The sequence below is a fragment of the Hypanus sabinus genome, chromosome 5 (genome assembly GCF_030144855.1).
Source record: "Hypanus sabinus isolate sHypSab1 chromosome 5, sHypSab1.hap1, whole genome shotgun sequence".
Lineage (NCBI taxonomy): Eukaryota > Metazoa > Chordata > Chondrichthyes > Myliobatiformes > Dasyatidae > Hypanus > Hypanus sabinus.
In genome coordinates this window covers 65529212-65543308 of record NC_082710.1, presented here as the reverse complement: position 1 = coordinate 65543308, position 14097 = coordinate 65529212, and the positions used below count along the sequence as shown (strand labels likewise).

Below are 14097 nucleotides of genomic sequence, written 5' to 3'. Positions count from 1 at the left end.
ACTTGTCCAACAATCCTCAAGAAGTCACTTGAAAGATATTCTACAGTTGCATTTCTCATTAATATAAGCCACTGCTCATTTTTGTTGTACCTGTGAGGTGAATTGGTAAAAACATCTTCAAATGTAAATCTTCATTAATGATGAAGTTTTACTTCCATGAAATGTAAATTTTATGGGGACATGGCAATCACTTTACCAGTCTGGCCATATTTAAAAGCTAAAAAATATCAATTGCTGGAATTATTAATCAGTTCAGGCAGCATTCTGTATGGACAGAAACAGAACTAATATTTCAGATCAATGATCTTCCACCAGAACTGGAGAAGTGGGGAAAAAAAATCGATATAAAAGTTGTGGTGTGGGATGAGTGGAATGAACAAAGTCTAATAGAATGGAGACTAAGGGTTGACAGATGACACAGTGGATATTGGATGTCAATTATCTGGCTATATGAATCAGAATCAGGCTTATTAAAACTGATATATGAAGTTAGCTGTTAATATAGAATCTGTTGATTTTCAACAGCAGCAAAGTAGCAAGACATAAAAGCTACAAAAATAGTGTAAAAGAGGAACAATGATGTTCACCGACTGTTCCCAAATCTAACGGCAGAGGGGGAAAAGCTGTTCTTAAAATGTTGTGATTGGGTCTTTAGGATCCCGTACCTCCTCAGAGATTATAGTAAAGAGAAGGGATGTCCCAAATAGTGGATGCCATCTTCTCAAGGAACTGCCTCTTGAAGTTATTCTTGATGGTGGGAAGGGCATATGATGGATGCTGTGCATTAGAGGCTGCATACCAGGCTGTGATGTAACCAGTCAGAATGCCCTCTTGTCTGTAGAAATCTGCAAGTTGTACTGTGATATACCAAATCCACTCAAATGAGGAAGAGCTGATGGATTTTACTAGTTTTTCTGTTTCATTTTCACTGACCATTTCTTTAGTTATAGGACTTCCCAATCATACGAGTGGCAACTCGTCTTTCACAAATTCAGGAAACCCAACATCCTCCTAAATGCATCAGTGATTCCCTTGCGTATTGTACTAAATGTTCAGGCCAGGGTGCAGTCTCTGCTTCATCACAAGGAGGGCGCTGTCGAGGGAGTGTGCAACCTCTGCAACTCGCCTGCGGAGGCCGTCGTCCCCCACGTGCTCGAAGGAGCCGAGGAGTTGCTTTTCAGCTGCGACCTCCTGTCCTCCTGTGCTGCCAGATCGGCCTGGCTCATTGCCATGGAGAAATGGTGCGATCGGCAGCAGCGACTCGCTAGACCGGAAGGTCCCACCGCCCCTCCGTTTGAAACTGGCGCCGTCCAAACGCACCAATCAACGCACGGCCAGTTGCTAGGAGACGCTCAGCTTCACCTCTGTCAAGAGGCACTGAAAGCAAGCACCTGGAGTAAAATTAACGATTTTCATTGCATTATCGGGGCATTTTCTAAACATGCAGTAGAAATGAACAATTTTGCTGCCGTACGGACGCTATGCTCCACTTTCCTCCCATAATCCGAAAGATTTTCTGCTTGTTAATTTAACTACTTCAATGTTCTCAGTGACAAAAAGGAATCATGATAGACTTGATGGCCGTGTGTGAAAAAGAATAAGTCTGTTCCCTTCGAGCCAGCATGGATTAAAGTTTGCTGAAATTGGAGAGGATTCAAAGGCGGTTCACGAAAATGATTCCGGGGTTGAACGGCTAGTCAGATGAAGAGCGTCTAATGGCTCTGGACCTCAATTCACTGGAATTCAGAAGGAGGAGGGGTGACCTCATTGAAACCTATCGAATGGTGAAAGGTCTTGGTAGAGTGGATGTGGAGAGGACGTTTCCTTTCGGGGGGGTGCGTCTAAGACCGGAGGGTGCAGTCTGAGAACAGAGGGGCCAGAGAGAGTGAATCTCTGGAATTATTTGCCACAGGCAGCTGTGGAGGCCAAGTCATTATGTATATTTAAGGCATAAGTTGATGCATTCCTGATTGGTCATGGCGTGAAGGGTTGCAGGGAGAAGACTGGCGATTGGGGCTGAGAGGAAAAATGGATCAGCCATGATAAAATGGTGGAGCAGACTCAAAGGGCCAAATGGCCTAATTCTGCTCTTGTATCTTATGGTCTAAAAAGACCAAAAAGAACTTGGGTGACTGTGTTGCAGAGTAAGTCACAGGTAAGTCTGTTAGGCTGACCCTATGCTTTTTAGTTACCTGCCATTCTAACTTTCCATCTAACTTCCACTTCTGTTGTTGCTTTCCAACAAACCCTTATACGCTCAAACAACATCCTGTATTCTGTCGAGGCACATTTCAGTCTTAAGAATATACTACTGAATTCAATTATTTTAGAAAACCTGCTTTTGGTGTACAACATGTACAAAAGCTAGTTCTACTGTACGGTTATCTATCATAACTCTGCTTTTCCTATCTGCACAAATGATCTGGATATTTCCAGCATTCTGTAAAGTTGGGAAAAAACTTTTCAAAATCCCAGCAGTAACTGTGGTCTTATCTCTTACAATTATAGTATGTGCCTATGTGCTTATTCTCCCTCTAATTGCCCTCATTATCTATTAACTAGAGGGCTTCAAAACCATTGAAGAAGCCACGAAACCTCAATGCACATTTCACTCCTCTCTGCAACTTAAACACAGTTGTTTTCCCATTTCTCCAGTTCTGACTAAAGGTCAGAACATTCAACATTTCAAGTTACTCTGTTCCTTTCTCTACAGAATGTTGTCTGATGCAATATTTCAAGCACTTTGCTTTTTTACTACAGGTTTCTAGTGTTTGTTTTTGATATTTATATTTAAAGGCTGACTTCTCATAGCCAACCAACCATGAGGGAAAAGCTGATGGGATACCCAAATTAATATCAAAGGGAGTGCCTCCAAATCTCATCAGAAAATCTGCAGAAGACACACACAAAATGCTGGAGTCCTGCCAAAGGGTCTTGGTCTGAAATATCACCTGTATTCTTTTCTATAGATGCTGCTTGGCCTGCTGAGTTCCTCCAGCAGTTTGTGTGTGTTGCCTGTTACGTACCCCGTAACTGGGTCACTTACCAGCAAAGATAGAGAGGTCTGTTGAAGTCTGATGGTACTATTTTTAACAGTATTTATTGATAAAAATACACAAAAATAATATCAATGCAAACATACAGATAACATACGTCGTCAATACTAAATCTAAAAGTGCGGGTATAATAATAATCAATAAGAAATAGCTCTATCGTTGCCTAGGGGATAATGTATTGTCCGATGGAAATATAAAAGTCACTCAAGTTCATTCAGGCGGCAGCTTTTGGTTGGAGAGAGAGATGGAGGTTTAGAACTTGCCCGGTTTCCGTTTTATGATGTCGATCCTTCGAAATAGCGTCAGTGGTGATCTCTTCCTTAGCTAAGCCGCCTTCCGTGGTAGGGCCTCAATCGGGGCAATGGGAAAGGACACACATGGGCCCTCCACCGGCTGTCGCTATTAAACGCTGTCACAGGACTTCTAGCGTTTCTCCTGGTGCGTGTCTAGGGGTTGTTCCCCAGACCCTCTTTTATCCTGACTCACAGGGTCTCAGATGTCAATCAGGTTGGGATGATGCAATCCCTCAACCAACCCCCTCTGATCATTCCCTGAGGGCTTCCATGAAGTACAGTACTCAATACACAATTCCGTCTCCAAGAGACAATGACCTGTTCCGTGGCTTTGTATTGCTGAGGGCCAGGACATTCCAAACGTCTCTCTCTCATTTCCTGGGTCTCCTGGCCTGACTTAATAGCGATCTTGTGATTCTCAATAAGGAGGGGGGGGGGTCACAGGTGTAACACCCTCTTTCTTCACCGCGTTTTTTGCCATCGGAAAAAAACGAAGTAATACAGAGTCTTTCAGGATTTTAGAATCTAACACCATACAGAAGGACTCCAATTTAATAACCACCTATTTTTAGGTCTTATTTTTCTTTAGCAAACAAAAACTAAAGAGTTGTGATCTTAGCTTACGGGTATACTACAAAAGTTCATGCAAATACTAATCTTTATGTTGCTTTCAAACTTAACAGACAGGCTTCCATGGGGGTTGTCTTTTATTATTCACATGCTTTGTCGAAATCCCTTAAAACCGGCTTCTGCTATTTAAAAATGGCGTCCCCATTAACCCTCGCCTCTTTTTGGGTTAATTCCCACGTGGGGAGCTTGTGCACCCTGGCGAAATAGGGTTTCGTCCACTCCTTGCATTGGAGTTATTTTATCAACAATGTGTTCCAAACTTTAGACCATCTTCTGAATTTCCACCCAATTCTTTAATTTTACGCAAGTTGCTAGTTTTCTCTTCAGGACCGTTCATGCTATTAGTTTTCAGTTCGAACTCTTTGTTCAAACAGCATTTCAAATTCTGCCTTTTCACACCACACTCTGGAATAACAATAGCATGGGGGGCCCCCGTCATCTTCCAACTCAACCTGTAATTGATTCACAGGCTTTGTGGTACCACGCCATTGTCTCTGTAGCCTGGTTGTTGCTTCTGATATCAGTCCAGCCTTTAAATTTTCTTCATTCAATTTGGGAACTACACATATTCCTTTTCCTTCAATAATAATATTCACCTCACCACCTTTGATCTCCGCACTAACTTTTAACACACCTTTGAGCACAAACACCTGGGAACTCTCACTTCCCACTATTACCAAGGTTAACCCTTTCTTCACTGAACCAAGTCCTGACCCACAAGGACTGCATTCCTTTTCAACTGAATCAAATACCTCAGACTTTTTCTGAGCTCCATTACTATGTTCAGTACCACGTGCATCCACATCTTGGACACACTCAGACGAGACATTTGCCTCTTCCAGGCTTTCAATACCCATACCCGGTCCAAATTCTAAATTCCCCTGATTCTCCCAGCTACTCTCTGGGCAACTCCCTTCTGGAGTAAACTCACCTCCGCGGGCTGAAACAACCTCATCTGCCAACCCAGCAGACTTCTTCAAGGTGAGGGCACCCTTTTCATCTAGGACTGCCCTCATTTCATTATCGGCGACACCTTTAGAATTTTCCACTTCTTCACACAGTTCTGCCAAACCAGACAGATCATCCATGTCCAATCCTGGACCTTTTAACAGCTCTATCTGTTTCTCATCTTTATTTCGTGCCTCTAGAACTTTTCTCCTCGCTAAGGGCAGGTCTGCCTCCTCTCCCTTACTCTCTTTCACTTTACTACTCTTGGTTTTACCACCATCTAAACCCTCGTGGTACAGGGTTGGTAAAAACGTCTCGGCCAACTCGATACTGGCCGGATTTAAACTGCTCTCGTTCTCAGCTGCCTTTCTCGACATGCTGCGAGTGATCGCGCATGCTGGATAGATCTTGGGATCTAGGGGCGGAGCCTCCACCTGCTGTCTCGTCAGCTTCATTGCTGACCAAACCTTACCACCGGCTAAATCATTACCCAGAAGGACGTCCGCGTCAGTTCTTGGGAATTCTGATCGCACCCCCATTTCAACTGGTCCAGATACCAGCTCACAATTCAGAATGATCCTATGCAAGGGCACCGTTTCCGTCCCTTTTCCTATTCCTTTCACAGCTACCATTCCCGTCTTGCGACCAAAATCCAGTACCTTACTGCTAATCAATGACAGTTCAGCCCCCGTGTCTCTCCAGATTCACAAGGGAACTGGTGGGTCTCCCTCTCTCACAGACACAGTTCCGTTTGACATACAAGTTTCAGACCCTTCTCGTACCGTCTACCCGGGGCTCTCTTGTTGATTTACTGATTACCATGGCACATCCGACAGGGACTGCTGCTTTCCCTTTTCCTGTCTCCTTCCTCGGAGCAAAACATCTAGATGCAATATGTCCCCCCTTTCCACAATTAAAACAGGTCAAGCCTGGAAATCTCTGGCCGTCTTGCCTCTCCTCCCCACTCTTACCACTAGCTCCCGGCGGGACCTCTGCCTCAGCCGGCGGGCTTTCTCTATCGTTCCCACGGTCTCTCTGGGAACTTATATTCGAGGAAAACTTTGTCTTGTGGGTTAGGGCATATTCATCTGCGAACCGAGCAAATTCCGAGATGGACTTATTTGGCTTCACATTCAAATACATCCGGATATCCTCTGAAACACCACTTTTAAATTCCTCAATCAGAATTAACTCCCTGAGATGCCAAAAATCCTCTTCCACTATTTCTGCTGTACACCAACGATCCAAGAGCACACCCTTCTCATAGGCAAACTCCGTATACATCTGATTCCACCCTTTCCTTAAATTTCTGAACTTTTGTCTATACGCTTCAGGTACCAATTCATAACTCCGGAGAATGGCCGCTTTTACTTTGTCATAACTCTCCACCTCTTCCTCCTCCATGGCCAACGCCGTATATGCTCGTTGTGCTTTCCCTTTTAACACACTTTGTAACAGCGCCACCCACTGATCTTTGGGCCACTTCTGATTCACTGCCACCTTTTCAAAAAGCAAGAAATAACTATCAACATCCGTCTCCTCGAATGGAGGTACTAACCTCAACTCCCGACTAACATTAAACCACTCCTCTTGGTCTGACCCTTGATCTCTTCGCTCTTGCCTTAACTTCTCCAAGTCATGTTTCCTCTGTTTCTCTGCCTCCCTCTCCTTCTCGGCTCTCTCCCACTCTTTCTCGGCCCTCTCACCCTCTCTCTCTCCTTTTCAGCTGCTTCCAGCTGTTTTAACTGAATTTCATGCTCCCTTTGTTTCTCAGCCCTGTCCTGTTCTTTTTTCACCTCTAACGCCTTTAGCTGGAGCTCATGCTCCCGTTTCACCTCTAACTCCTTTAGCTGGAGCGCATACTCCCTTTGTTTGTCGGCCCTTTCTTTTTCTCTCTCGTCTCTTTCTTTCTCCTTCTCAGCTGCTTTAACTTAATTGCATGTTCCAACCTTAATTTCTCCCGCTCTAACTGAGCCATCCCACTAGCTGGTACCTTTTCAGGGATATTTTCCAATACCTCAGCTGCAAACACATTCTTCCCAATATAATACTGAGTTATGGCCCTTCGCACCTCCCGCTTTTTCATTGACAACCTCACCTCTGCGAGGTTTAGCCCTTTCGCCATATTTATCAAGTCCGATTTGGTGGCCGCCTCTAGCGCCTCCAGAGTCGGGTTTTCTATAAATTTATCCATGTCCATCTTTGCTGGTTTCCCGTCTGGCTACCCGCATACCAGATCCAGGTTTGGACTTACAAGCCCGATTCACTGGCCTCCCAATTTGGTGTCAAATCCCGAGATGAGAACCCCAATTGTTACGTACCCCGTAACTGGGTCACTTACTAGCAAAGATAGAGAGGTCCATTGAAGTCTGATGGTGCTATTTTTAACAGTATTTATTGATAAAAATACACAAAAATAATATCAATGCAAACATACAGATAATATATGTCATCAATACTAAATCTAAAAGAGCGGGTATAATAATAATCAATAAGAAATAGCTCTATCGTTGTCTAGGGGGATAATGTATTGTCCAATGTAAATATAAAAGTCACTCAAGTTCATTCAGGCGGCAGCTTTTGGTTGGAGAGAGAGATGGAGGTTTAGAACTTGCCCGGTTTCCGTTTTATGATGTCGATCCTTTGAAATAGCGTCGGTGGTGATCTCTTCCTTAGCTAAGCCGCCTTCCGTGGTAGGGCCTCAATCGGGGCAATGGGAAAGGACACACGTGGGCCCTCCACCGGCTGTCGCTATTAAACGCTGTCACAGGACTTCTAGCGTTTCTCCTGGTGCGTGTCTAGGGGCTGTTCCCCAGACCCTCTTTTATCCTGACTCACAGGGTCTCAGATGTCAATCAGGTTGGGATGATGCAATCCCTCAACCAACCCCCTCTGATCATTCCCTGAGGGCTTCCATGAAGTACAGTACTCAATACACAATTCCGTCTCCAAGAGACAATGACCTGTTCCGTGGCTTTGTATTACTGAGGGCCAGGACATTCCAAACGTCTCTCTCTCATTTCCTGGGTCTCCTGGCCTGACTTAATAGTGATCCTGCGATTCTCAAAAAGGAGGGGGGTCACAGGCGTAACACCTCCAAGTCTATGGTATTTGGACTGCGGTGCATATTCAAAAATTATTTCCAGTTATGTCAGGCTAATTTTAAGGAGCGGCTCGGTGCACACACCCCTTTCAGTCACAACCCATCAGTGCAAAAGAAAAACGCTGCAAGTATCTTCAGCAAGATGTGCTGAGGGGATGGTCCACCTTGGCCTACTCCAGAGTAGATGCCAGAATTCAGCCAATACCAAGAAATGGCTAAAGGCATTGGTTATAGCAAAAACCATGAGCTCTGATGACACTGTAGTATAGTACTAATGACTTGTACTCCAAAACTTGTCATGGTGTCTTGGCCAAGCTGTTCCAGTACAGCAATGACACTGGTACCTACCTGACAATGTGGAAAGTTGTCCAGGTACTGTATGTCCTGTCCTCAACAGAAAGGACAAATCCAAACCAGCCAGATATTCCCCATTCATCTACTGTTGATCGTCAACAAAGTGATGGAAGAGATAATCAATAGTGCTATCAAGTGGTACTTGCTTATCAACAACCTGCTCACAGAAGCTTAGTCTGGGTTCTGCTAAAGGCACTCAGCTCCTAATCACATTACAGCTGTGGTCAAAAGAGTTGAATACTAGAGGTGAAGTAAGAGTATTTGCCTTTGACATCATGTCAGGTCAGCAAAAGCACGGAAACACCACCACCTGGAAATTGGCCTCCAAATCCTATCATTCAGGCTATACGATTTGAATGTGTATTGCAATTTCTTTGCTGCTGCATCATACTCCTGGAACTTTCCCCTGAACAGCATTGTGAGTATGCCCACAAGGATAGTAGCAATTCAAAAAAAAAGTTCACTATTGCCTTCTCAAGGACAACTATGATGGATAACTAAACACTGGGTTAGTCTGCCAAGCCCATTTTCCTTGAATAAATATATTTAAAAAACTCAAACTCACACTTTTGCTTAATCAGGGAAATGATAGAAAATAAGAAGTGTGCAGATTCTGACCAAATAGAATTGTCCTGTGATAATGGATTTCACCTACAGTATTATGCTGGAAAAAGTCAGAATGATTCTCCTTGAAGCACTGATGACTGAGGAGAGCTTTAAGGAAATGTACAAATTCATGATAGGCTTGGACTGACGTGACAATTGTTGTTTTGCAGCAGCAGTACAGTGCAATACATAAAAAATTACTGTAAATGCAAAAGGAGAACAAAATAGTTGAGATACAATTCTTGGACCATTCAGTAATCTGATGGCAAGGAGGAAGAAGCTGTTCTTGAATGTTGAATGTGTGTCTCCAGGCTCTTGTATCTCCTTCTTGATGGTAGTAATGAGAAGAGGCATGTCATTGATGGTGAGGTTCCTTAAAAGTAGTTACCACTTTCTCGAGGTACTGCCTTTTGAAGTAATCCTCCAGAGCAGGGAAGCTCATGTCCATGATAGAACAGGCTGAGACTACAATCTTCTGAAGCCTCTTCCAATCCTGTGCATTGACACCTCCATAATAGACAGCGATTCAACCTGTCAGAATACTCTCCATAGTATATATGTAGAAATTTGCTAAAATCTTTAGTGACAATGGAGTCTCCATACCAGACTGTGATGCAGCCAGAATGCTCTCACTATACATCTATAGACATTTATAAAAACCCTTGGTGACTTACTTATCTAATCTCCTCAAACTCCTAATTTAATATACATGCTGGCATGCCTTCTCCGTAAGTGCATCAATATGTTGGGCCCAGGATTGATGCTCTATGATATTAATGCCCAGGAACTTGAAGCTGCTCACCCTTTCAACTGCTGACTCCTCAATGAAGACTGATGTGTGTTCTCTCCACTTCTCTTCCCAGAAGCCCACAATCAATTCCTTGGTCTTACTAATACTGAGTGCAAGGCTGTTGTTATGACACCACTCAACCAGCTGAACAATCACATTTCTGTATGCTTCTTAGTCACCCTCAGGATGAATAGAAGCTATTTCCATTAGTAATTGGGCTAGGGACCAGAAAGCACATAATCAAATTGACAGGAAAAAGAACAGGGTAGAAGCAAGGGACAAATTTTATGCTTTGAGGGATTATGAACTGGAACTCATGGATTATGATCTGGAACTCAATGCTTATGAAGGTGTTAGAAATGAACAAGTCAGGAACTGTTAAAGATAATTGAACAAAGAATCATTTGCAGAACCATCGACTGGGACTAATTTGATTGGTCTATAGCAAGCTGGTACTGATTGGATTCTTCTAAACAGTCAGCATTGACTGAATGGTCTCCTTTGATAATGTAACAACTCTATAATTTATATAAGCCAATTTTCCTAACTTAAGCATTAATTAGCGAATAAGAGCAACTTGACAAGAATTGTGTAAGCCACTGGCTTTCTGCCATAGAAGTAGACGGGGCTCCATTAGTTTATAACAAAATCTTACATAAGTAACATTTGGCTTTGAAGTATAAAGTTTCTTGTTCATCTGTAAAAGCAGCTAAGTGCAGTCCTCCATAAGAATTTTGTTAACCACACGGAACTCAGTACAAGATCCTTTCATTCCCAGAGCTCTACAAGAGCTACAATTTCCATTTATCCTCTGCATTCTTGTACCGTTCTGTGTCTAGACCATTTATAAACACGGTGTCATATTTGAATCCTGCATCCTACACCCTTGTGCCTCTATATCTATTCTACTACCATGACCAATTACCTTCGACTCCATGTCATTGTCAAACTCAGCACTCTGTGGCTGAAATCATTACCCTTTGGTACCTCTCTCACCACATTCCCTCAAACATGAGCTCATCCAAAAATACTGCCCATATAATGCCTCATCCCATTCACTCATATTCCTGTACTAGCAGATTTAAATTGATTCCTGATTTCCACAACCCAGATTTTTCATCTGGGTAATTCCTGGTATCTGGGGAGTGCACAATGACATTACTTTTGAGCCATATTGCCCTGGAACTGTCACTGGGTATTCTTAGGATAATCAGCTATAGTGACAAATCACCTCCATTCAACTCTCCCCCTCCAGCAATGTGCTACTCATGCACTCCTAACCTTCTCTTAGATACAAGCAACAACCTTTCCCCAAACTGTAGTAGCAATATTTGCTCCAATATTGATGCAAAAAGATTTTTGGATGTGTTCCTCTAACTGCTGCAACTTCTAAAGTCTGTAGCCAATCCCCAGTTCCCAACTTTCCAATTTCAGCTCTTCCCCATAATAATTTTTTTTTAGCCCTTAAATCCCTAGGTCTAGAATACTCTCTCTAAACCTTTCCGTCTCTTTCCTCCTTTAAAATCTTTAACACTGTTCTGGTATCTCATCTGGCTAAATCCATGCTGGTTAATTCCATTAGTCCTATTCTTGTCTCATTGCAAATTACCTAAGAGGTTGCAATGATCAGCCAGGAAATGTGAGAGGAAATTGGAGCACATGGCACTCAGATTGAATCCTTTACCTTGGAGCTACAAGAGAGCAGTGCACCATTGTGCAGCCTTACTTTACAAAAGATCTGCCAACTCCTACTTGAAATCTGTATAAAAGGTTCTCCAATCTCAACAAATGTTTTGAAGGGAAGCCATCAAATCCCATACGCCCGATCTGTAAATTCTTACCAAAATTCTCTTCAAGAAATCTCTCAGCTGCCATTTAAATCTTATAAGATGGATGTGACCTATCAAAATGCCTACAGTTAAGGGCATGCATAATGCAAATGTATTATTAAAAATTACTCCATTATGTTCAGAAGGAGTAATTAGATCAGTGATTCCCAATGGGACAGTTACGTGTCCTAAGGGGGCATTAGAGGAAAAAGAAGTCATTGACGGGCATTCAAGATTATTTGGGGGGGGTGGGTGGAAATTGGTAAGCATCTTGACTTGAGGCATGAGACCTGAACAACCGTTAGGAGAGCAGGCACTTCCAAAAAAAAAGGATGAGGCACTGGAACACAGGAGGAACCATAGCTCTGCAGATGGTGAGCATTCATCGTCACAATGTGACTGAAATCCAGCAATGTTATCCAACCTTACCAACCAAACAGACATTATTAGGGATGCATAAATTAGCAACAAGGGTACCCAACAGTTCCCCTTGACTGGCAGCATAGAGTGAGTTCATGCAATTTTAACAGTTGGTAAGTACACCCTCTCAACTTTCTTTACAGATCTATGGAAAACAGGTAGCGCAATGATATAGCACTGGCTGGAAACAAGCAGTGAGTCTGAAAGCAGCAAAGCCTTGAATTCTAATCCTGCTAAGAAACAAAGTGCATCAATACCATATTACATACCCGGGGTATAGTTTTATTCCATTTCCGTCAGATCAGCGATACCCTACGTGTCTTATTTGTAATACTGTACCATCTAATGAAGACTGAAGCCATCAAGATTGCAGGAATACTTCCATAAAAAACACCCTGAAAAGACTACTTATACTCAGTTCCAGAAAATGAAAGAAACATTTGAAAAATGTTGCACACTCCAGTTACTTGCCAAGAAATCTAAAAATGACCTTGACAGTGGTCTCATTGCTGCTTATAACATTTCTAAAATGATAGCAAAGTGTGGAAAATCTCATACAATTGGAGAAAGATTAATAATGCCTGCTGTATCAGAAGTGCTCACCACTGTTCTCAAAATAGATACCAGTGTCTTAAAATAAATTATTCTGAGTAATAACTCTGTAGCTTGTCATATTGATGAATAAATGAGCGAAGCCATTGAGTAGCAATTATGCACAGAGCTACAAAAAAACAGAATTTAGGATACAACTGGATGAGACAAGACTGTGCGAGACAAGACGTTGTTAATGGCATATGTATGGTTTATCAAAAAAGCAAAAGTTTATGAAGGGATTCGCTTTTGTAATAAGCTAAAAACAAATATCAAAGAAGAATCAATCTACAAGAAGCTCAAATATATATTGAGGATAAAAATATTATCATGTTTAGAAACATGATTTCTTGTGGAACAGATGGAGCACCATATATGTCAGCTCGCCATGCTAGTTTAGTGGCATTTATGAAAAAAGCCTGTTTGTAATCCATTGTTAACATCTCACATCCAAAAACTTAAGCAGGTGTCTTTTTTTCAAACATGACTCTTGTAGTATCTGCTATCAATAAAATTAAAACTCATCTTTTAATAGCAGAATATTTAACCAGTATGCCATGATAATGATGAAGTGTTTGAACGCTTGCTTCTTCACACTGAGGTATATTGGCTGTGAAAAGGCTGCTACTTAAAACATTTCTTTGATCTTTTTTGACAATGTGGTTGAATTTTTGCTCAAAGTTGACAAGAGCTTGGGAAACAAGATTGAAATTCTATGTGCATAGGTGACATACCTAGCCGATCTGTATGACAAAATGAACATTCTAAATATGAAACTGCAGGGTGAGAATTTCAATTTCATCATCTTCATCATGTGCCATACTCTGCCAGAGCCTCCGCGACCACTTTCTTCCACTGCGATCTGTCGGCAGTCAAACCTTTTGCATCTCTGGCGGTGAGGCTAGTCCATTTCTTGATGTTGTTGATCCAGGTTGTCATCTGTCTGCCTCGGGAGCAGCTTCCTTCTACTCTGCCTTCAAGCATAGTGCGTCAGAAGTTCTTGCAATGTGTCCAAAATAATGAAGTTCCCTTTGGATAACAGTTTCCAGAAGTATTGGTTTCGTGCCAATCTTTTCCAGGATGAAATTGTTGGATCTCCTTTCAATGTATGATACCCTGAGGATCCGTCTGTATGTCCACAACTTAAATGCTGTCAACTTCTTTTCACCAGCTGTTTTTAGGGTCCATGATTCACAGCCATATTGGGTTACTGGCCAGATGAGACTCTTGAGGAGGCGTATCTTGGTGTCAGTGCTCACAGATCTATCTTTCCTATTGTTCCAGAGTTTGGGAGTGCTTGTGCGTGTCATTGCTAGCCTTCGCCTTATTTCCTTGCTGCATTTGTTAGTGTCATTTAGTTCTGCACCAAGGTATTTAAAGGAGGACACTTGTTCGATCTTGTCATTTCTGATGTAGATGTCAGCTTGAATTGCAGTTTTGCTTATCACCATAACTTTGGTCTTTTTGCCATTTATCA

The 14097-nt window shown here is 42.4% G+C and overlaps 1 protein-coding gene across 2 annotated transcripts; it reads right to left on the bottom strand.

Annotated features, from left to right (window-relative positions):
- Window positions 1-9: 9 nt before the first annotated feature.
- On the bottom strand, window positions 10-13127 carry LOC132394200 (uncharacterized). 2 transcript variants are annotated; one of them, XR_009512212.1, is made up of 2 exons: window positions 12299-13127; window positions 10-1391 (listed from the first exon to the last, which is right to left on the bottom strand). XR_009512212.1 is itself a non-coding variant. In XM_059970062.1 (2 exons), exons 1-2 carry the CDS (start codon window positions 5557-5559, stop codon window positions 1342-1344), a joined length of 699 nt encoding a protein of 232 aa, XP_059826045.1. In that variant the 5' UTR covers window positions 5560-13127; the 3' UTR covers window positions 10-1341. The 2 variants fall into 2 exon arrangements, 1 of the variants encoding a protein (XP_059826045.1); XM_059970062.1 differs by having other exon boundaries at window positions 4911-13127.
- Window positions 13128-14097: the final 970 nt, after the last annotated feature.